Source organism: Rana temporaria, chromosome 4 (genome assembly GCF_905171775.1).
Source record: "Rana temporaria chromosome 4, aRanTem1.1, whole genome shotgun sequence".
Taxonomy (NCBI): Eukaryota; Metazoa; Chordata; class Amphibia; order Anura; family Ranidae; genus Rana; species Rana temporaria.
Window position 1 is genome coordinate 337,359,296 of NC_053492.1, and position 24,600 is coordinate 337,383,895.

General features: G+C 42.8%; 1 protein-coding gene across 1 annotated transcript in view; it reads right to left on the bottom strand.

The window, feature by feature from the left end:
- Positions 1-10,122, bottom strand: part of TMEM178A (transmembrane protein 178A) — a 464,669-nt gene extending 454,547 nt beyond the window's left edge. Inside the window, exon 1 of the mRNA XM_040350749.1 lies at positions 9,221-10,122. Within this exon, the coding sequence (XP_040206683.1) occupies positions 9,221-9,656 (436 nt within the window). The 5' untranslated portion in view covers positions 9,657-10,122. The remainder of the gene's footprint in view (positions 1-9,220) is intronic.
- Positions 10,123-24,600: the final 14,478 nt, after the last annotated feature.

Sequence of the window (24,600 nt, forward strand, 5' to 3'; positions counted from 1 at the left end):
TCCTTCCAGAGGATCAGAAGCATAAACTAATCTCCCAAGCGTATGATTAGGGATGAGCCAAACATCCCCTGGTTCGGTTCACAGCAGAACATGCGAACAGGCAAAAAATTTGTTCGAACACCGTTAGTCTATGGGAAACAAATATGAAAAAGCAAAAGTGTTAATTTTAAAGGTTAATATGCAAGTTATTGTCATAAAAAGTGTTTGGGGACCGATTTTAATAATGCTTAAAGTGAAACAACAAAACTGAAATATTCCTTTAAATTTCGTACCTGGGGGGGGGGTGTCTATTGTATGCCTGCAAAGTAGCACGTTTCCCGTGTTTATAACAGTCTCTGCACAAAATTACATTTCTAAAGTAAAAAAAAGTCATTTAAAACTACTTGCGGCTATAATGATTGGTCGGGTCCCGATAAAAGTCATTGAAAGATAAAAATAAATGCGTGGGGGTCCCCCCAAATTCCATTTCCAGGCCCCTCGGGTGTCGGTTAAGGATATTAAGGGGAACCCTGTGCCAATTTAAAAAAAAATGGTGTGGGGTTCCCTCAAAAATCCATACCAGACCCTTATCCGACCACGCAACCTGGCAGGCCGCAGGAAAAGAGGGGGGACGAGAGAGCGCCCCCCTTCTTGAACCATACCAGGCCACATGCCCTCAACATGGGGAGGATGTCCCCATGTTGATGGTGCCTCATCCTCACAACCCTTGTCTGGTGGTTGTGGGGGTCTGCGGGCGGGGGGCTTATCGGAATCTGAAAGCCCCCTTTAACAAAGGGAAACCCCAGATTCCGGCCCCCCTATGTGAATTGGTAACAGGGTACATTGTACCCCTACCATTTCACAAAAGAAAGTGTCCAAAATGTAAAAAAAACACACACACCAAGTTGGGACAAGTCCTTTTAATAAAAAAATAAAAAAATAACTCCAGCACCGTAATCATTCTATAATCTCGGTCCCGTAACGCCGCTACGAACGATACTGCCTCCCCCGGAGGCTCCCGGCCAAATGACGCGCGATCTGTCTGACAGCTATTTTATAACTGAGAGTGGTATCGTTTGTAGTGGTGGGTCCGGAACCGGGATCGTAGAAGGATTACAGCGCTGGAGTTTGGTGGTGTGCGTGGTGTGTGTGTGTGTGTTTTCTTTTTTTTTTTTTTTACATTTTGACACTTTTTGTGAAATGGTAGGGGTATCTGGGGGTCCCCTTTGTTAAAGGGGGCTTCCAGATTCTGATAAGCCCCCCCGCAGACCCCCACATCCACCGGGCAAGGGTTGTGGGGATGAGGCCCTTGTCCCCATCAACATGGGGACATCCTTCCCATGTTGAGGGCATGTGGCATGGTATGGTTCAGGAGGGAAAGGGCACTCTCTCGTCGTCCCCCCTTTTTTCCTGCGGCCTGCCAGGTTGCGTGCTCGGATAAGGGTCTGGTGTGGATTTTTGGGGGGGAACTTCACGCAATTTTTTTTATTTGGGAGCAGAGTTCCCCTTAAAATCCATACCAGACCTGAAGGGCCTGGTAATAGAATTTGGGGGGACCCCCACGTATTTTATTTTTAATTTTTCAATGACTTTTATCTGTATTGCCGGGACCTGACAATTCTTTATAGCCACGAGTAGCTTTGTGCAGAGACTGTTACAGGCATACTATAGACACCCCCAGGTACGAATTTTAAAGGAATATTTCACTTTTATTGTTTCACTTTAAGCATTATGAAAATCACTGCTCCCGAAAAAAAACTTCAGTTTTTAAAACTTTTTTTGCATTGATACATGTTCCCTGGGGCAGGACCCAGGTCCCCAAACACTTTTTATGACAATAACTTGCATATTAACCTTTAAAATTAGCACTTTAGATTTCTCCCATAGACTTTTAAAGGGTTTTTCGAATTTGCCACGGACACCCCAAATTGTTTGCTGTTTTGCGAATGGGTGAACAGCCAATGTTTGAGTCGAACTCATGTTTGACCCAAACATAAAGCTCATCCCTACGTATGATGGAGCCAGCAGGATGAGGGGTGCCTCTGCAGGTGTGCAAAGGAAGATTCAAGATGTGTACCCAAATGCCCAATACATCCATTGCTATGCACATCAGCTGAACCTAATAATGCAACAGGCCACTTCTCAAATACCCAAAGTGAGAGTTTTTTTTTCTACACTTGGAGGATTTGCCAGCTTTTTTGCAAGATCACCCAAGCGCATGGATGTTCTTGATAAAGTAGTTGCCCATAGACTACCAACATCAAGCAGTGTAAGATAGAACTTTCACAGCCGTACCGTCAATACAGTGTTTGAAACTATGTGAGACTCAGGTGACTTGGACCCTATTACCGTCAGAGAGGCAGTAGCCTTTGCCATGCTGTTGGAGGATCAGGATTTTACATTTGTTCAGACTCTTTTTCCACAACATCATGCTGCATGTGGACCTCCTCTATGCCAAACTCAAGAAGGACATAGATTCAGTCCATTTCAAGGGGAGCATCGAGCAGTTCCAGCAGTAATCATGTTGTTGCTTTTATTATTATTTTTTTTATTATTATTATTATTATTATTATTATTATTATTATTATTATTACTCATACATTTTGCAGAGATTCTTTCACATCCCTGGTTGACAAAAGCAGTGAAGGTGGTTCTCAACCGAAGAGGCGGTGCTTGCTCGATCCAGAAGGTGAGTTTTATTTTGTTGTAATATTTGTCTTTTTTATAGATCTGAATATTGGAAAGAAAAATATATTTTTCTTGCAATAATAATCTAAAAATGATGATGATTTGTTATTCCCTCTAGTGGATAACATTAGTATTATGGCCTTCATCTCTGTTGGCTCCCTGAGCATCAAAAATGCATGAAACTTGATTTACTAAGAATGTCTTGTCCATGTCTATGGAGTTCTGAGAAATTATGCATTCAAAAAGACTGAAACTGATCTTCCTTAATAACTTAACTGAACATTTTAAAGGTTGCAGTCTGCAACCTTTAAAATTACCAGTTTTAAGTTATGAAGGGAGATCGGTTTCAGAAAAAAATTTGCCCAATTTCACAATAAAGACCCTACACATTTATCCTTCTGGGCAATAGAGAGGTATAAGAAACCATGGAGAGGGGCACATATGATTAGATCGATAAGTCAGAAAGAATCCAGATGGATTCATATAGCCGGATTCAGGTAGAGCGGCGTATGTTTAAGCCGGCGTAGCGCATCTCAAATGCGCTACGCCGACGTAACATAGAGAGACAAGTACAGTATTCACAAAGCACTTGCTCTGTAAGTTACGTTGGCGTAGCACAAATGGGCCCTACTAAATGACGTCGGCTCAATGCTTTCGACGTGAACGTAACCTACGCCCAGCCCCATTCACGTACGCTTACGCAAACAATGTAAAATACGACGGCTGTTCCCTCGTCCATACCTTGCATGGGCTGTGCCATCTTTTTGGTGGTTTATCTTTACGCCGGCGTATGTCTAACGTAAACAGTGTAGCTTACTGCGACGGGCGTACGTATGTTGCTCATTTACATATTCAACACGTAAATCCACGTACACGCCCCTAGCAGCCAGCGTAAATATGCACATAATATACGACGGCGTAGGAGACTTATGTCGGTCGTATCTTAGCAACAGTGAGGCGTATCTCATTTTAAGAATGCGCGCAAAGATACGACGGCGCGCATTCGGACTTACGACTGCATATCTACTGATACGCCGTAGTAAGTCTTTCTGAATACAGCTAAAAGTTTACAGACATTGGTACCTGATGGATTGAACGTAGAATTTGATCTTAACTGTTTTTTTTTTTTTTTTTTTTAAGTAATTTTTAATTAGTTTTATTATATACTTTAATATTTATTTTATCATATTTATATATTTTTATATATAATATTCATTGCAATCATTCGATAGATGTTTAATTTTAGCTATGTATTTGTATCATGCAAGAGTGCTTATTGAGATGTCCAGTTAGCGATATGGCTGCCTCGGAGGTATGTGTTTATGCCTGAACTTCAAGAAAATGGCTGCTAAACACATTCCCCCTAAGCACCTTTACTTGTCACAGGTTAGCTAACCAAGAAAATGGCCGCCGATGTAGCGGAGACATGTACTCCGACAAAATGGCCGCTGAACCACTTTCGTTTTTTCTGTATAAATGAAAGAGCAGATAGCCAATCTGACACCTCTGATGTGATGTGACGTAACATGTAAGGGCCGGATATACCCGAAAGGACGGAAGTGACTTGGAACGCGAACGTAATTATTTTTTGTATACGATCCTTTGCTTCTATGTAAGAGCATTACTATTTGAATAAACCTTCACCTTTTAAAACTTTATTACGCTATAGGAGGCTATCTTTCTATGCTTGTACCCTCGTGGTGACACACCTACCTACGGAATCTTACGAATACCTATATTTCCTCCAGGACCCTGTTTTTGGCACACTGAGTGGGACTGCTGGAAGTAGTACACGGCCAGGACTGGACACTGGAGAAAGCCAAGAGATTCAAAGGTGTATTCTATTAGGAAGGAGGTAAGTGCTCTGAGAGCATTAACATTTGGAGAACCCTCTAAGGCCCCGTACACACGACCGAACATGTCCGCTGAAACTGGTCCGCTGACCAGTTTCAGCGGACATGTTCAGTCTACTGTACGTCCGACCGGACAATTTTCCGGCGGATCGGACAGGTTTCCAGCGGACAAATGTTTCTTAGCATGCTAAGAAACATGTCCGCTGGAAGCCTGTCCGTCGGACATGTTCGGTCATCTGTACAGACTCACCGGACATGTCCAATCGGCCGAAAGCCCTCGCATGCGTCGAAGTGATTCGACGCATGCGTGGAAGCATTGAACTTCCAGGGCTGCGCACGTCGCCGCGTCATCGTCGCAACGACGGCGCGGCCACGTCACCGCGTATCGTGTCCGCTCGGATTTCTGTTTGATGGTGTGTACAACCATCAGACAGAAATCTCCGGGCGGACATGTCCGCTGAAAACGGTCCGGCGGACCGTTTTCAGAGGACAGTCCGTCCGTGTGTCCGAGGCCTTACAGAAGGTTCATAAGAAAATTGTGTGTTCACTAACACGAAGACACAGTCTTATTACTAGAGCCCATTCACACAGGGTCAACACGACTTCCAGCGTGACTTTGGGAGGCAACTTGGATACGACTTGAGTATGAATCACAGCGCATTTTGGGGTGACTTCAGCGCGACTTACAACACGACCTGAATTTGCCTCCAGGAGGGGGAACTTAATGCCAAATTTTAACTAATTAACCGGCATGGGTTTCCCCTCCAAGAGCATACCAGGCCCTTAGGTCTTCTTATGATGTCACAGTCCCAGCATGCTCCGGGTGGTGACGACATAATTACCTCGCCCCCTTATGTCGTCACCACCTGGAGCATGCTGGGACTGTGATGTCATAAGAGGTCTATATAAATTGTTGTGCACCGCACACCCGGCATTACAGCTGGAGGGAAATTCGAGTCAACTTCGAAGAAGGGAAGAAGGCAACGCAGAAGACAGGGCCCCCGCTGGTAAAAGAGCTGGAAGAAGATAGCGGAGGTGCCCGGCAGAAGGAAGAAAGAAGCAGAGAAGTCGGAAGACCCCCAAAGTCAGAAAGAACACCCCCGGAGCTGCCTAATAAATTACTTTAAAAACCTGTCTAGTGTGTTTTTATTCTTGACACTTTTTACGCCCCAGGTGAATGGGTAGGGGTACCATGTACCCCATACTCATTCACATAGGGTGGGGGACTGGGATCTGGGGGCCCCCTTATTAGAGGGGGCTCCCAGATTTCGATAAGAGGCCCAACATGGGGACAAGTTGCTTTGGGGTAGGGGAGGCCGCAGGGTGCCCTCCTGCACCAAAGCACCCACCCACCCATGTTGAGGGCATGCTGTCTGGTACAGTTCAGGAGGGGGGCCGCTCGCTCGTTCCCACCCCTTTTCCTGACCGGCCGGCTGCGTGCTTGGGTAAGGGTCTGGTATGGATTTGGGGGGACCCCCATGCCATTTTTCCGGTGTAGGGGGTTCCCCTTGAAATCTATACCAGACCTAAGGGCCTGGTATGCTCCTGGAGGGGAACCTATGCCGTTTTTTTAGCGTGGAGTTCCCCTGTGGGATGGAGGTGTTTGCCTTAGAACAGGTTCACACTGGGGGGACTTCCTGTAAAGTTGCCTCACTGTGAATGGGGATCCAACTTGGAGGCGACTTCCATTGAAATCAATGGGTACAAGTCGCCTACATGTCGGAATGAAGTAGTACAGGAACCTTTTTTCAAGTGGGAGCGACTGCAGTAGTGTGCATTAAGACGGCTCCATTCACTTACATTGATTTCTTTATGCAGCGTGACTTGAGGCAAATAGGGGCGACCTGGGGCGACATGAAGTCGGATCCAAAGTCGGACCTGTGTGAATGGGCTCTAAGAATTATTATTTTTACATGCACTTTTGAACTTTATTATTTTGCATTATTGCACTTTTCAGATTATTGGCCTTTGGATCATTGCGATTTCACACAGTGTGATTTTACTTTTTTGTAATTTTATGCAGACTGTTGTGCTCATCACATATATTTATTCTATTCACTTTGGTACATTTGTTTGCACTTTAGATTGAGCTGCAGTTGTCTATCACATATATTTTTAGTTCACATGGAGGCGCGAGAGTCTTTACTTAACACAAATGCATAGCAATGGACAGTTCTGCTTCTTTGTACATGTATATGAATTAGAACTGCAAAGGAGGTTTTATAAATATTGCTACACAAATGGATACTCTACGGACACAACTGTATATTGTAAAGCGGGTAACTACTGGAAAAGGTTAAACATCATTTAAGGAACCTGGTAGCCCTGCCAGGCATTAATGAAGAGTAAATTACACTGATGTGACACAATGGAGATTTAATTGTGTAAAGGGGTATGCAGGTCATTTCTCTTCTGGCAAGATATATTTTTAGCAGCATGTGCCACATAATTCTAGCAATCATCAACACAAGAATTCAACACACATTTATTACCAAGCAAGTGTCATCATTTTTTCCTGTTTTAATAACCAAGCAATACATTATTGCATTCTATCCTTTAATCCAGTTTATTTTACTTATCATAATTATTGCTCCATTTCCCAAGGGTGCCAGCTTTAGACTAGCATGCAGGACATACTACACCATTAACTCAAGTTCTGTGTCAAACATAGATTCTGTGCAACTTACACATACAATGAGAATTTATTGGCATCAGCACAGGAACTAGCCAAGCACTAGCATTACATACACTGTAAATTGCAGATGGCTGGTGAATACATGTATGATATGTAGCTAGGCAACAATTATGTACCCTCTGTTAAGTGGTTTTAAAATAGCTGCATGCCACTAATTTTACCATAAAATAGAATGGAACCATAGGTTGTTCTAGTAACAATAAATATAATGTGTACATAGGTTATTATGAAAATACAATATCAATGACTCCTGTTTCTACTCTATTTGGGTTGATCTAAATGGTCACCACTGCCAGTAATGTGTTTTAACTGAACTAGAGACACAATTTTTGTCAAGCAGGAGACTCAGGGATTTGGTAACAATTTACAAACATATTGCTATAAATGATTTAAATCAAGTTTTAATGTATGCAAATGGTCAACATACACATTTAGCTCATACAACCAAAGAAGCCTTTTAAAAAACAGAAACAATTCAAAGTTAAGTTGATTTCAAAGTAGTTCCAGTCACTGCATCACACACAAGTTAAAGTGATCAGCTGTTGTAGCTACACACTATGGGCCAGATTCAGAAAGCATTCACGTCGGCGTATCTCCAGATACGCCGCCGTAATTTCAAATGTGCGCCGTCGTATCTTTGCGCTGATTCACAAAGCGAGATACGTCCAAAAACATGGCTTTAGCCGTCCGACGTAACTTGCCTACGCCGACGTATCGTGGGCGCATAGTTACGCTGGACGCATTAGGCGTTCCCATTATAAATATGCAAATGACCTAGATACGCCGATTCACGAACGTACTTGCGCCTGGCGTATTAATATACGCCGTTTACGTAAGGCGTACGACCGGCGTAACTTTACCCCTCATAAAGCAGGGATAAGTCATGTTAAGGTATGGACGTCGGAATGACCATTGAAATTTACGTCGTTTACATAAGTCGTACGTGAATAGGGCTGTGCGTAAGTTACGTTTACGTCGTAGGCAGTGTTCGACGTTATTTAGGCATTCTATCCGACGTGATTTTGAGCATCCGCACTGGTTTACGTCCACGGACGGTGCATGCGCCGTTCGTTCGGCCCCTCATTTACATGGGGTCACGGCTCATTGTAATACAACACGCCCACTGCCTTGATAATTTGAATTAGGCGGACTTACGCCGGCCCATTTACGCTACGCCGCCGTAACTTAGGGCGCAAGTTCTTTCTGAATACGGTACTCGCCTCTCTAAGTTACGGGGGCGTAGCGTATATGAGATGCGCTACGCCCGCCGAAAGTTACGCCATTCTTTTTGAATCTGGGCCTATAAGCTCATTAGCATCAGTTTTAATATATTGAGTGTGTGCTGTTGATCTATACAGTACATTCCACATTGTCTCCCTATAACAATGCAAGTATCCCAGAGTTCTTGATATAGGAAAAATGAATTACTGAATTGCCAATGTAGAAGACATGAATAGTAAAAGGACCTATTTTGGTTGTTCCAAAAATGAAAACATTTAACATACTGTATATTCTTCTGACATGCTATATGTACAAATATAGAGTAAAATAGTTTTAGTGTCTAATTCAACCTAAACATGGAAAAATCCAACACTAGGGTCCTTCTGTAAGAAGGTAAAGTTTCAAGAAAACTATAATTATTAGGCATTATTCCACTGAGAATTTCTGAACCAAAGGTTAAAGGTGGGGATCCATTAAAATACCTAAAGATGTCAATACACAAATAATGTCTAACTATGTAATTAAGAGATGATCTTGGGAAACTTTGATACAATGTTAGCTTACATGACTTAACAAAGTGTATAAAAAAATATTTTTGGTTGTTCAAATATTTGTGAATTCAATTTATATAGCGGTAACCCTCCAGATAATGTTTTGTTGAAATCATATAACCGTTCTATGTTGGTTTTCAGCATCTCCGATATCATCAGCCATGTCTGTGGATGTCCTGGGAAAGTCACATGTGCACAGAGCATCTACTGACACCTTGTTTGCTTTTGCTTACCTTTAAGGATGAGGTTGTCAATGTCTTTGTCAATTCCCATAAGGTAGCATTTCCTCCACAGCCCGGAGTAGGTAGAGAAAAGGGGGCGCCCGCAATCTGATTCCAATACCCCTAGTCCCAATAGAGACCTCCAATTTTCCAGTAGATCCTCCGGCTCTCTGACCCCTCCAGCAGGAGCTGGAGACAAAAGACCCATCTTGCGGTTCTTGGAAGAGTCCCCACGGAAGGGCAGCTGATAAAGGGGCATCAGTCTGTTCTTTTGGTCTGTAGGGTCTGAATTGCCCTGGCTGTCACAGATCTCCTTGTGTTTTCGAGTGTCCGTCTCATACCAGTGGTCTGTAAATATAGCTGTAACCAGAAGAATCAAGGATAAAAGGCTCAGAGCCAAGCTAACAGCAGTGACCAAGCCCCTTGTCTCCATGTCTTTGTGCAGCATCACACCAAGGCAACACTGGCTGGCATGATGCTGCTTTGATTCAGGCAATGCACCCCCCTCCTCTCACTTCTGTTTGTGCTTCTCCAGCCATTAAGCCACCCCTTCTGTGATCTGCAACCTCCACAACACCCTAGATGCTTTTTTTCCATATCCTAAACCAAAATGTCATCTTCCGTGTGTGCCTTCAGGCTGCCTCCAGTCACAAAATGAACAGCCAAGATGCTGTGAAAAGGATTTAACCTACAGCCAACTCAGCCTTTTGTGTATACTGCAACCTTACCGGCTGCTTGTGAACAGACTACATGAAGCAGCAGCTTTGTGATGCAGACATAAACTCTATATTCCCTCCTTCAGTTGCCTCCTTCCGACTGTCCTTTCCGACTGCATCATCTTTCGCCTCTGTGCTTCCCTTGCTGTTTTCTCTCTCTCTACTCCCTCTCTGCTTCCTTCACTTCCCACCCCCTCTCTCTCTCCCTCCCTCTCCCACCTCTCTCTCTCTCTGTCTCTCTATCCGTCTCTCTGTGTGTGTCTGTGTGTGTGTCTCTCTCTCTCTCTCTCTCTCTCTCTCTCTCCCTCTCTCTCTCTCCCTCTCTCTGTGTCTCTCTCGCTGTCTCTCCCTCTATCTCTGTCTCTCTCTCCTCACTTCTTTTCTTCTCTCCTGTAAATCACTAAATCAAGAAGTAGAGAGATATTTATACCTACTAAGTGAATGAATAATGTACAGGCTAATCAATTACAGTAATGATCTACTCCCCACAGAATGTGCCCTTCCCTGATCAAGCCAGGGTATGACAAGGTCACACACAAATGACACAGCAAGTTAGAAGAAATAAAACAGCGAACATCAATTCTGTGACATAATTATACACATTTAAGTTGTAACAATAATTAAACAGGAAGTCATACACTCTAACAGCTTTTCTATGAAGGGATCTGCAATATATTATGTCATAACAGTTGCCTGATCATTATTCATTAGCGCAACCAATATCGTTATACTGTACAGGTTTTGAAGTCTATGATTTTAGAAAAGGCTGTGATTTATGACTGTGACTTCAAAGGTGAATATGCTATACTAACTGGAAAACCGCATCCTAAAACATGAATAAATGTATGCACTATTCTTTGGAATAAGCTGGCACTAGTGAGGTTGTACATTTGAAAAATAGCTTGGCTGTATCTATGTCTGCATAATATGGTATATCTGATATGTAATATATAGAGGAAGTATACATACAAGCAAGGTGCTCAGGAAATCAGTTATCAATTTCCTGTCTGTTAGACAAGCAATAACAGTGCTACTGCTGATGCAACTTTGTAAATGAAATTGAACAAAGCTGGGAAAAATAATTTGGAAGAAAAGTAATTTCTCTAACAAAAATAAGGCTTCATTCAGAACACCGCTCTATTCATTTCAATGGGCTGCACTACCCGTATAAATTTGGAGAAAGAAGACCACGACCCTTTTAAAATTGTGCAGCACAGAACTGCATACTGCAGTGTATGGTGGAAGACCATACCATGGTGTTTTGCCGATGCATGGGGATGCCATTATGAATTTATGGCACCCCAGCGCATCTTCTAAGCAGCAGCTCCTTTCTCTAATGTGTGAGGAACGCATGTGACTTTGTGCACATTCTTGACACTTTATAATGTCAATCTAGCCTACAACCTGCAAAACTAATACAGCATTGTCTTGTAAACATCAAATTGTGTATGCATGACAAATGATCAATAACTAAATAACTGGTGGACATACTGTATGTAGCATCAGCTCTGGAAATTATCCAGTATACTAGAAAATATCAATTGTTCAGTTGCATAATTATTTGAAAGTAATGCCGCGTACACCCGACCGTTTTTCGGGTTGTAAAAAATGAAATTTTTAATGGTCTAGAAAAAACAAAGTTTTTTTTCAACCCGATCGTTATAAAGGCCTTGCCTACACACGATCGTGAAAAAAATGCTCTAGCAAAGCGCAGTGACGTACAATACGTACAACGGCACTATAAAGGGGAAGTTCCATTCGGATGGCGCCACCCTTGGGGCTGCTTTTGCTGATTTTGTGTTAGTAAAAGACGATTCACGCTTTTCAGTCTGTTACAGCGTGATGAATGTGCTATCTCCATTACGAACGCTAGTTTTACCAGAACGAGCGCTCCCGTCTCATAACTTGCTTCTGAGCATGCACATTTTTTTCACGTCGTTAAAGCCCATACACGAACATTTTTTACAACGTTAAAAACGTTGTGAAAAATTAGAGCATGTTCTAAATTTTTAATGCCCATTTTTTTACATCGTGAAAAATGCTCTGGAGCCCACACACGATCGTTTTTAAAGACATTAAAAAAAATTCCTTTTTTACAACCCAAAAAAGTTTTTGAAATGCCATTAGACCTATTCAGTAAGACATGCAATTTTCAGGGGCATGCTTGGAGCTCACGGCGACAGATATGTCCTGCTGAGGCTCCCCTTTTCTCAGGACTTCACAGCCAGAATACACACCCGAATGGAAGGATAATTATTTCAAAAGCTTACCCTGGTCTTCCTCAGTGCCCTGGGAACGTTTTAAGATGGTTTATGGAGCTGTCCGGGGAAAAAATAAGATGAAACCCCTAAGCGATAATTCATCTAGAGGCCCCAGTAAAATGCCTAAATCTCCTCACACAGTTTTACCTCACGCTGTCAGGCAGCAGCAGCATTTACCTCATGAACCATATGATACAGACTGTAAGGACAGCGCCATCTGCCAGCCACAACAGACAGGCTGGCTCTTTACACCCAAATGTTTTAACTCAAATAGAAAAAATGCTACAAAAAGCATTAAAGCAGACCTCCGACCATATTACTGAGAAATTAACAAAAGAAATCCGTGACTTAGGTCAGCGCACGGCTGAATTAGAAAACAGAGTAGATGACATAGAAACGAATGTAATGACTCATGAAACTGAATTGGACACACTTAAAGATGAAAATTTCTCGCTGCAAACTCATTGAGAAGATTTTGAAAATCGTGCACGTCGTTCAAACATCCGCATACGAGGTATATCGGAGTCTATTATTGATCTACAATCAACAATTACTGCCCTATTTCAAGAGTTATCACCGTCAATTCCAATTGAGAGACTGGAAATAGACAGAATACATAGAGCATTAGCACCACGCAAATCTGAAGGTCCCCTGCGACATAATTGCAAAATTCCATTTCTTTCGCACCAAAGAACAGCTTATGGTGGCTGCAAGGAACAAAGAATCCTTTATCTTCCAAGGCCACCCATATCAGATCTTTGCTGACCTTTCCCCAATAACAGTTGCTAAACGGCGCTCGATGAAACCCTTATTACAAAACCTACAACAACATCAGATCCCATATCAATGGGGATTCCCTTTTTCACTTCGCTTCACATATCAAGGTACCAAGCACTCATGCAGAACCACTGATGAACTACAGAACACTCTACAAAAATGTCATCTCTGCGAAAGACCTTAAGCCAGCCCTCGGCGATGTACAGCATCCAGTTATCCACAAAATTTCTCCAAAGTCGAAAATAACAGAACCAGACAAAGCTCATCGAAGAGGGGTCGATTCAACTCTCCAAACCAAGATACTCCAGACTCAATGGACTGAATGCATTTTGCATATCAAATTGAAATCCACTTTTTGGATGCTAAACACTTAGGGGCAGATTCTCGTAGAATTGCATGGGCGCAGCGTATGGGAGATATGCTACGCCGCTGTAACTTACTTTTTGAAGCTTCGAAACCACAAAGAATTTGCGCCGTAAGTTACGGCGGCGTAGTCTATCTCTCGCGGCGCAATGGCGCGCAATTCAAATGCGAGTAGGGGGCGTGTTTCATTTAAATGAAGCGCGTCCCCATCCTGAATTTACTTCCCCAATTCCTCAGAGGAAGTCCGACAGGGATGAAACGTTAGGGCCGTGGTCTCATCGCTCTAACAGACAGACGGTTTGCGTCTCACGGAGGCATCCCCGGAAAGTGTTCGCCATTCACAGCTGGCTGTACCGGAAACTACACCTCTGTTGAGCATCCATGCACCCCGCATTTCTGCTGTTATTTTATCTATATTGTGTACATATATATTGAGAGGGGGACACTGGGGGAAGCAATAAAAGTTTTAAACATATAAACAGTATTACGCTATGTGGTGCATTCTGTTATTATTTACATGAGCCAAAGTGGACCCCATCCCTTATACAGCGTGTGGAGATTCTAGTAACGAGAGAAGGATATGAGCTGATTTTTGAAGGCGTATCTCACTTATCTTTGTGGTAAGTGCATACCCAAGAGGGGTTTCCTGTTTGCACGTGGTGGTATACTGGTGATTGGTGGATTGTGAAGAGGACTTATTTCACCGCTTCCATCTTCATTTAGAGACTTTACTCCCTTGAGCACCTCTCCTTTTTTTATCTATCATTCACCTTTATGATGTTCACCGCATAAAGAAGTTTGTTCACTTCAATGAGAACAAAGAGCGCTGCTACAATTTGTATTGGACTTTTGGTTCTATATTGATTGCCTGATTTTATTTATATATATATATATATATATAATATATATATATTCCAATTTGTATCCTCCTTTTGGTCTAGGATAATTGAAATTTTAAATTGTCCATCTTTTTTTTCTATTCCCATTGCACCCTTCCCTTCTCATCTTATCCTTACTCACCTCATCCCCTCTACTTCCCTCATATTACCCCCTCCTCCCCGCCCCTTTCCCCTAATCCTTTCTTACCCACAACAAGGGTTCTATATTATTTTTGTACAAAATTGTTTACTGAATAGAAGTAAATATTACTAATATATTATTAATAATTGATATTTTATTTCTTCTCATTCTAATTATTAATGACATTACTGACTCTCCTACAACTGGCAACCCAGAGGTAATCTGTATAATTCAACAAAATTTATAATCTAACTCCCTCCCCGTGAAACCATAAAACACAATTGTTAGATTAAAATTTTACATGTACTAATGTTGAAAATATTATAATATTTTCTTAGATTTAATTTTATTTTTGCTTACTTCCGCCCAGTATAGGTGTCATAATATATTTTTTCTTCTCTAGATATATTGTTGGTCGTGAGGGACTCGAGAAACTGTCACTGATCCCTCCATTTTTCTGTCCTTTGACTCTCCCACACACATTTTTGTGTGCGGAGCCTCCCTGGTCAGACTCTGTGCCTCTAAGCTTGCACTTTTGCATGCTCGGAACGCCAACGTTTTACCTTCTTGCATTCTAAACGTTTTTTGTTAATTATTTGTTTAATAACGACTCTCATTTTCTCTTTCTTTCTCAACATTCTGTCTCTACTCTCCCTTTTCTCTTTGCTCCTCCCCGGGGTAAGTATGGATTTTCAATCGTTTTTAGATATGTCTTATAATATTCTCTATAAAATATCATGATGGCTCCTTTAAATATCCTTACCTTAAATGTCCAAGGTCTAAATGTTTCACAAAAACCAAAGTTTTTAGATCATTATCTTTCTCAAAGGCGCATATAATTTGCCTCCAAGAAACTCATTCACTGAAACCTCAACACCTAAATATTTTGGTACAGTTTATACCCAAGTTTTTACTGCTTCCGCTAAAATGAAACTAAGGGGAGTGCTAATTGCATTCCATAGAGCTACACCCTTCTCTCTTCTGACAGAAACCAAAGACCCAGAAGGTCGCTATCCCATTCTTACAGGGCATCTATGTGATACGCCAATCACAGTAGTATCCTATTATGCTCCTAATAAAAATCCAACAGCATTCCTCTCCCATTTGTTCCAGGTAATAGAGGCTCATAAAATGGGCACCCTTTTGATCTGTGGAGATTCGGACCAAGTTCTATACCCTTATTTAGATAAGTCCCCAATTCCTATCACTTCCAATTCTCAATCTCTCAACAACATTCCTTGCTAGATTCCTGGCGAGAAATCAATCCCACGAAATGTCAATATTCCTTCTATTCCCATTCCTTCTTTTCCTGTATCGACCATATACTAATCTCTATTAGTATGCCCCCGGAATTGCTCACATCTTCTGTAATACACTTTACATGGACTGATCATTGTGCAATACTTTCTACTTTCACTTCCCTCATACCTAAAAATCAAGACCCCACATGGCACATAAATGATTCAACCCTATTCCATCCATCACACTCTACTGACTTAGAATTTGCCATAAAAGACTATCTGAAAAATAATAAAACCCCTGATATTTCTCCATTAACCTTATGGGAGGCACACAAACCCGTCCTTCGAGGAATCTTATTACACCAAGCATCATATCTTAAAAAATAAAAAAACAAGCTACAACTAATATTAGAAACAAAATTCAACAATTGCCACGCAAATTTTCAAGCGAATCCTACCTCTGTGACAAAAAATCAACTAGATGAAGCTAGCCTAAATCTTGATCTTTTCCTATCTGAATCCGCAGATAAAACCATACGCAAATCCAAGCATAAATGTTATATTAAAGCTAACAAGCCTGGCATGCTTCTCGCTCGAGCACCTAAAAAATTAAACAACCCATACAAACTGATTCGATTAAAATTACCTCATAATACTTACACCAGTAATCCAGAAAAAAACCTACAAACCTTCCACAAACACCTTACATCTCTTAACAACAATCAGGGATCTTTTGACCAATTCTCTGCAGAATGGGGAAGTAAAAGGGACAGTCGTTTAGGCCTCCCTTTCCTCATGGGGTCATGGGTGGTTCGAATTTTTCAATTTTCGAATGTTTCAATTTTCGAAATTCGAAAATTCGAAAATTAAAAAATTCGAAATTCAAAAATTGAAAGATTCGAAAATTGAAAAAATCCAAATTCGAAATTTTGAATTTTTCAAATTATTCAATTTTCGAATTTTTCAATTTTCGTAATTTTCGTATTTCCGAAAATTTTCGTATTTTCGTATTTCGAAAATTCAAAAATCGAAATTTCGAAAATTCCAAAAATCGAAATTTCGAAAATTTAAAAAATCGAAATTTCGAAAATTCGTTTCATTTGTTTTTTTCAGAGAATTAGTTTTTTCCGTTTTTTTGCTTTTTCGGAATTTTTTTTTTCGAATTTCACGAATTTACGAATTTACGAAAAAAACGAATTTTGGGGAATTAAAAGGGACAGCCGTTTAGGCCTCCCTTTCCTCATGGGGTCATGGGGGGTTCGAATTTCGAATTTTTCAATTTTCGAATTTCAAATTATTCAGTTTTCGAATTTTTCAATTTTTGAAATTTCGATTTTCGAATTTTTCAATTTTCGAAATACGAAAATTCAGAAATTCGAAATTTCGAAAATTGAAAAATTCGAAAATTTAAATTAAAAAAATAAAAAAAAAATGAAAAATGCGAAATTCGAAAATTGAAAAATGCGAAATTCGAAAATTGAAAAATTCGAAAATTGAAAAATTCGAAAATTAAAAAATTTGAAAAATTCGAAAATTGAAAAATTCGAGATTCCAAAAATTCTTTGTTTTTTTTCGCTTCATTTGTTTTTTTTTCGGAAATTTGGAAAATTAGTTTTTTACGTTTTTGCTTTTTCGGAAATCCGAAAATTTGGAATTCTGAATTTTCGAATTTCCCGAATTTACGAAAAAAGCAAAAAAAAACTATAAAACGAAAAAAATAAGAATTTTTAGAAATTTCTGAAAAAATAAAAAAACTAATGAAACAAAAACAAAAAAATTTTTTTTTTTACGAATTTACGAAAAAAAAAACGAAAATAACATACGAAAAAAAAAAGATTTTTTTGGCAGTGCACATGTCTAGTAAGGAAGTCCTCTTCCTCCCTCTGTTCTGCCTCAAGGGCCCTGTCCATCATTCCAAGTAGCGTGTGCTCCAACATGTGAATAAGAGGGACAGTCTCACTGATGCATGCACTGTCACTGCTCACCATCCTCGTGGCCTCCTCAAATGGTGACAGGACAGTGCATGCATCCCTGATCAAGGCCCACTGGCATGGGGAAAAAAACCAAGCTCCCCTGACCCAGTTCTGCTGCCATATTGGCACAGGTACTCATTGATGGCCCTCTGCTGCGTGTGCAGACGCTGCAGCATGGCCAATGTAGAGTTCTATCTGGTGGGCATGTCACAGATTAGGCGGTTCTTGGGCAGGTTGTATTTCCTTTGGAGGTCTGTCAGCCGAGCAGTGGCATTGTATGACCTTCGGAAATGCACACAGACTTTCCTGGCCTGCTTCAGGACATCCTGTAAGCCCGGGTACCTGCCCAAGAACCGCTGCACCACCAAATTCAGAACATGAGCAAAACAGTGCACATGGGTCAGTTGTCCCTGTCGCAGGGCAGAGAGGAGGTTGGTGCCATTGTCGCTAACCACCATTCCTGGCTTAAGCTGGCGTGGCGTCAACCACCTCTGAGCCTGCCCCTGTAGAGCTGACAGAACCTCAGCCCCAGTGTGGCTCCTGTCTCCCAAGTACACCAGCTCTAGGACCGCATGGCATATTTTTGCCTGCATTCCTGAGTAGCCCCTCGTACGCCTACGGAGCATGGCTGGTTCCGAGGAAACATCAGCACAGGAAGAGGCCACAGAGGAAGAAGAGGAGGAGGGGGTGGAGGAGAGAGAGGTGTGTCACAACTAGTAGTAGTGTTTTGGAGGCGTGGTGGCAGAACAACCTCCAACACTACTGTACCTTGCCCTGTGTCCTTCCCAGCTGCCAGCAGAGTCACCCAATGCGCCGTGAAGGAGAGGTAACATCCCTGTCCATGCCTGCTGGACCATGAGTCAGCAGTAATATGCACCTTACCACTGACCACCCTGTCCAGCGAGGCATGGACATTGCCTTCCACATGCCGGTAGAGAGCCGGAATCGCCTTCCGTGAGTAAAAGTGGCATTTGGGTACTTGCCACTGAGGTACCGCACATTCCACAAACTCACGGAAGGAGGCAGAATCTACCAACTGAAAAGGTAGCAGTTGAAGTGCTAGCAATTTCGCTAAGCTAGCATTCAACCGCTGGGCATGTGGATGGCTGGAAGAGTACTTCTTTCGGCGCTGCAGCAGCTGGGGCAGGGAAATTTGTTTGCTACTATCAGTAGATTGCCCGCATGTACTACTAGGTTGTGACACACCTATTTCTACACCTTCAGTCCTATCAGTGCAGGCTTCAGAGAGGACTGAGGGTCTAATGGGGTTGGAGATCCCAGCTGATGGAGGGGCAAGGGGAGGTCCGCTTTGTTCTTTGGTGTGGGTCTTTCTGGTATGCTTGCCAACGAACTGCATGGCAGGTCGACATATGTCTGGTCAAGCATGTGGTGCCCAAGCGGGTGATGTTTTGGCCACACGAGATACGCTTGAGACATATGTTGCAAATAGCAACGGTGCGATCTGATGCACATGTCTCAAAAAAGGCCCACACCAAAGAACTTTTTCAGTAATGTTGAGACACAGCAGCGCCCTGCACAGGCGTAGCTCTGCGATGTAATGCAGTTGGTGTGCTGCCCTTAAGCTGGCCCCTGGAGGGATTCTTGCCTCTTTGGAGATGTGCCTGTGCCTCATCCTCCTCCTCCTCCTCCTCCTCCTCTTCCTCCTCCTCCTCTCTCCTATCAGGCACCCACATTGAGTCAGTGACCTCATCATCCCCTCGCTCCTCATCACTGTCGAAAACCTGGCAGTATGCTGCAGCTGGGGGAACATGACTGCCAGATTGCTGTCCCTCTCGGGCACCCCCTCTCTCTGGGCTCACATCAATGCCTTCCTCTATCTGTGTTCCATCATCGAAGCCTTCAAAACGCTGCGCATCTTCATGCAGCATGTACCCAACACTGTGTTTTAACAGTTCGGGGGACTCCTCAGGAGGACATGGTGGGACTAGGGAAGGATTGTGTGATGCCATTGTGCAGAGGGAAGAGGACGCCTTGGCAGCTGCTTTGCCAGACAAACTAAGCTCAGCCTGGGTGAGAGAGGATGAGGAGGATGAGGATGGCTTGGTCATCCACTCTACTAATTTCTCTGCATGTTGAGGCTCAACACGGCCAGCTCCCGAAAAGAAGGACGAGCATGTCAGACGGCCACGTGCTGAAGAGGATGCACCGTGTCCACCACCAGCGTTGCCTCTAGATGCAGATCCTCCTTGCCCTCGTGACTCTCTGCCTCTCTTTGTTGTCCTTCCAGACATTTTAATGGCCTGCACAGGACAAAATCAGTACACACAAATCGTACCTTTAGATACAAACTGCAGTAACAGCAACTGCGTTTATGTGCAAATAAATAGCACACGTGCAGTAAGAGCAACTGTGTTTATGGGCAAATAAACAGCACACGTGCAGTAACAGCAACTGTGTTTATGTGCAATTAAACCGCACACGTGCAGTAACACCGAGTACGTTTAGGTGTAAACTAAACAGCACACAGGCAATACAACACGTTATAGCACTGCAGCTAGCACAATCTACTGCCTGACAAATAGGAATAGCTGATCTAGCTAAGCTATACAGTGTATAAATATATGTACAACTCCTAGGATGTATTTATTTCCTCTACACACTGTAAATTTAACAAAACTGACTAGCCTGCCTGCTCTATCTATCTATCTATCTATCTGGTAGAAAAGACACCGTGGGGCTGATTTACTATTCTCTGTGCGCTACGCTGGTTCATGCCTTAATTAGTACTCCGGGTGAAGCCTTAATTAGGCGCATGAACCAGCGTAGCAGCTGGCGCATTGCAATTGATATGTAAAGCCGCGCCGAACTCCCTATAGAAGTCTATGGGAGAAATCAAAAGTGTTCATATTAAAGTCTAATATGCAAGTTTTGTCCTAAAAAGTGTTTGGGGACCTCAGTCCTGCCCCGGGGGACATGTATAAACACATTTTTTATTTTTTAAAACGGCCGTTTTTTCGGGAGCAGTGAATTTATTAATGCTTAAAGTGAAACAATAAAAGTGAAATATTCCTTTAAATTTCGTACCTAGGGGGGGTGTAAAGTAAGCATGTGAAATAGCGCATTTTCCCCGCACTTAGAACTGTCCCTGCACAAAATGAAATTCTGAAGGAAAAAAGTCATTTAAAATTCACACGCGGCAATAATGAATTGTCGGCTCCCGGCAATTCTAAAGGCATTCATTCATAAAGGAAAAAAAAATGTATGGGGTCCCCCAAATTCAATTACCAGGCCCTTCAGGTCTGATATGGATATTAAGGGGAACCCCGCCGTAAAAAAAAAATAGCGTGGGTTCCCCGCAAATATCCATACCAGGCCCTTCAGGTCTGGTGTGGATTTTAAGGGGAACTCCACCCCAAATTAAAAAAAAATGGCGTGGAGTCCCCCTAAAAATCCACACCAGACCCTTATCCGAGCACGTTGACCTGGCCGGCCGCAGAAAAGAGGGGGGGACAGAGTACGGCCCCCCCTCTCCTGAACCGCACCAGGCCACATGCCCTCAACATGGGGAGGATGTCCCCATGTTGATGGGGACAAGGGCCTCATCCCCACAACCCTTGCCCGGTGGTTGTGGGGGTCTGCGGGCGGGGGGCTTATCAGAATCTGGAAGACCCCTTTAACAAAGGGGACCCCCAGATCCCGGCCCCCCCTATGTGAAATGGTAATGGGGTACACTGTACCTCTACCATTTCACCAAAAGAAAAGTGTCAAAAGTGTTAAAAATGACAGTAGCCGGTTTTTGACAAATCTTTTAATAAAATCTTCTTTCCGCGCTTCTTCTTTCATTCGGGTTTCTTCCTCTGCTTCTTTCTTGGGTTTTCTCGTCCACATCTTGCCCGACGTCTTCTCCTATCTTCTTCTCCGTCCGTCGGCCTTCTCGTCCCGCATCTTGCCCGGTGTCTTCTCCTATCGTCTTCTCCGTCCGCCAACCTTCTCGTCCACATCTTTTTCTTCCCCGGACGCAGCGCTTGAAATTGAATTAGCTGCCGTGTTTCGCTCCTGGGACTCGCCCCCCTCTGACACCACAAGTAAACTCATTAGAAGGTCATGTGCGTCAGAGGGGGGCGGGGTCACAGAGCATCACACGGCGGGGGAATTCAATTTCAAGCGTGCCGTCCGGAGAAGAAGCCGCCGCACTATGCGGATGAGCTTCCAATTGAAGTTCCCGCCGTGTGACGCTCATGTGACCCTGCCCCCCTTTGACGCACATATACTGTACCACACACAGACTTTCATATGAGTTTACCTGTGTCGTCAGAGGGGGGCGGGTCCCAGGAGCGGGAACATGGCGGGATCTTCAATTTCAAGCGCAGCGCCCAGAAGATCAAGAAGATGCGGGACGAGAAGGTCGACGGACAGAGAAGAAGATGGGAGACGTCGGGCAAGATGTGGACGAGAAGACCCAAGAAAGAAGCAGAGGAAGAAACCCGAATGAAAGAAGAAGAAAAACCGCGGAAAGAAGATTTTATTAAAAGATTTGTCAAAAACTGGCTACTGTCATTTTTAACACTTTTGTCACTTTTTTTTGGTGAAATGGTAGGGGTACAAAGTACCCCATTACCATTTCACACAGGGGGGGTGGGATCTGGGGGTCCCCTTTGTTAAAGGGGTCTTCCAGATTCTGATAAGCCCCCCGCCCGCAGACCCCCACAACCACCGGGCAAGGGTTGTGGGGATGAGGCCCTTGTCCCCATCAACATGGGGACATCCTCCCCATGTTGAGGGCATGTGGCCTGGTACCATTCAGGAGGGGGGGGCCGCACTCTGTCCCCCCCTCTTTTCTGCGGCCGGCCAGGTTAACGTGCTCGGATAAGGGTCTGGTGTGGAATTTAGGGGGACTCCACGCCATTTTTTTTAAAATTTGGGGTGGAGTTCCCCTTAAAATCCACACCAGACCTGAAGGGCCTGGTATGGATATTTGGGGGGACCCCACGTCATTTTTTTTGTTAAGGCGGGGTTCCCCTTAATATCCATTCCAGACCTGAAGGGCCTGGTCATTTAGTTTGAGGGAACCCCCACACTTTTTTTTTTTAGTTTTTTTGAATGAGCAATGACTGTATTCTTTATAGCCATGAGTACTTTTAAATTACTTTTTTTTTTCACTTCAGAAATGACATCTTGTACAGGGACAGTTCTAAGCATGGGAAACATGCGTGTACCCCCCCTCCCCCCCTGTATGAAATTTAAAGGAATATTTCACTTTTATTGTTTCACTTTAACCACTTCCATACCGTGCCTATTCTGGCACTTCTCTCCTTCATGTAAAAATTATATTTTGTTCCTGGGAAATTACTCAGGACCCCCAAACATTATATATATTTTTTTTAGCAGACACCCTAGGGAATTTTTTATTTGATTTCCAACGGTATTTGCGCAATAATTTTTCTAACGCCTTTTTTTTTGGCCCAAAAAAAAAACGGTTTCATGAATTAAAAAATAACAAAACAGTAAAGTTAGCCCAATTTTTATGGATAATGTGAAAGATGATGTTACACCGAGTAAATAGATACCTAACTTGTCACACTTTAATATTGCACACACTCATGGAATGGCGCCAAACTTCGGGACATAAAAATATCCATAGGCGATGCTTGATTTTTTTTACAGGTTACCAGTTCAGAGTTACAGAGGAGGTCTAGGGCTAGAATTAGTTCTCTCGCTCTAACGCACGCATCAATACCTCACATGTGTGGTTTGAATGGTGTTTACATGCATATTCGCTTCTGAGTGCGAGCTTCTAGGGACAGGGGCGTTTTTTTTTTTGTTTTGTTTTTTTACCTCATATTTTTCTTCTTGCACTTTTTTGTCACTTTTTTTTATTTTGGATCACTTTTCTTCCTATTACAGGGAATGTAAACATCCCTTGTAATAGGACTAGTGTGTGACAGGTCCTCTTTATGGAGAGAGGCGGGGCCTCACTACATTTCTGAACCTCCTAATAGAAAAATGACCCACCCCTCCCTGTCAAGGCCACACCCTGTTTTTGTATGACCCACCCAGGAATTTTCAGGGCACACACACACTAGTTCTGGGGGGGAGGGGGGCACTGGATTCCCTTAATTTGCATAGTTTTTCTCTCACTTCCTGTTTGGCTATGGGGCAGGAAGTGAAGACAAATCTCCCCAATTGGACACAGATAATACAAAATAAACTGACAGGGGCTATAACCCTCCCTCACTCTATCCAAAATTAAAGAAAATAAAAAGTGCTGATTATAGTTCTAGTTTAAGCACAAATTTCAGAGAGTTTTATTGAGAGGCCTAAGAAAATATAACCATGCCAATAGGCCAGGATACAGCGTTGCTAATATGTATGAATGTGTGTGTTAGGGCCACCCACAAACACCACCCAATGTTAACTAAAAAATTATTAATTTTCAAATAAGTATTATCTGCTCATTTTTTGGGGATGTCTGCACCCCTGATAGTGACAACATTTGTGAGGTGTCTTCACCCTTTCTAATTCAAATTCATTCACTTCCTGTCACATAGCCAAACAGGAAGTGAGGGTAAAACCTTTCTAATATCTTTTCTTTGGGACACAGAGATCAATCTAAATAGTTTCCCATTATGTAAATTGCACTCTAGCATTTTGCTGTGTACACCCCAAATTATTAGGGATCTTGGACTTTGGGGTCCATTTACTAAAGGCAAATCCACTTTGCACTACAAGTGGACAAGCAAGGAAGAAAACAAAAAAACTTTGCTTCTACAGGATTGGATGTTAAAACCATCAGTGCTTCCTCTCTGATTTTCAGCGACTACGCTTGTACTGCAGAGTGGCTTTGCCTTTACTAATCCCCAAACTAAATAATCATTTGGGGCAGGGATCCTCAAACTACGGCCCTCCAGCTGTTGTAGAACTACACATCCCATGAGGCCTTGTAATGCACTGACATTCACAGACATGACTAGGCATGATGGGAATTGTAGTTCCTGAACAACTGGAGGGCCGTAGTTTGAAGACCCATGATTTGGGGTGTACACAGCAGTGCTGGAGTGCAATTTGCTTAATGGGGACACT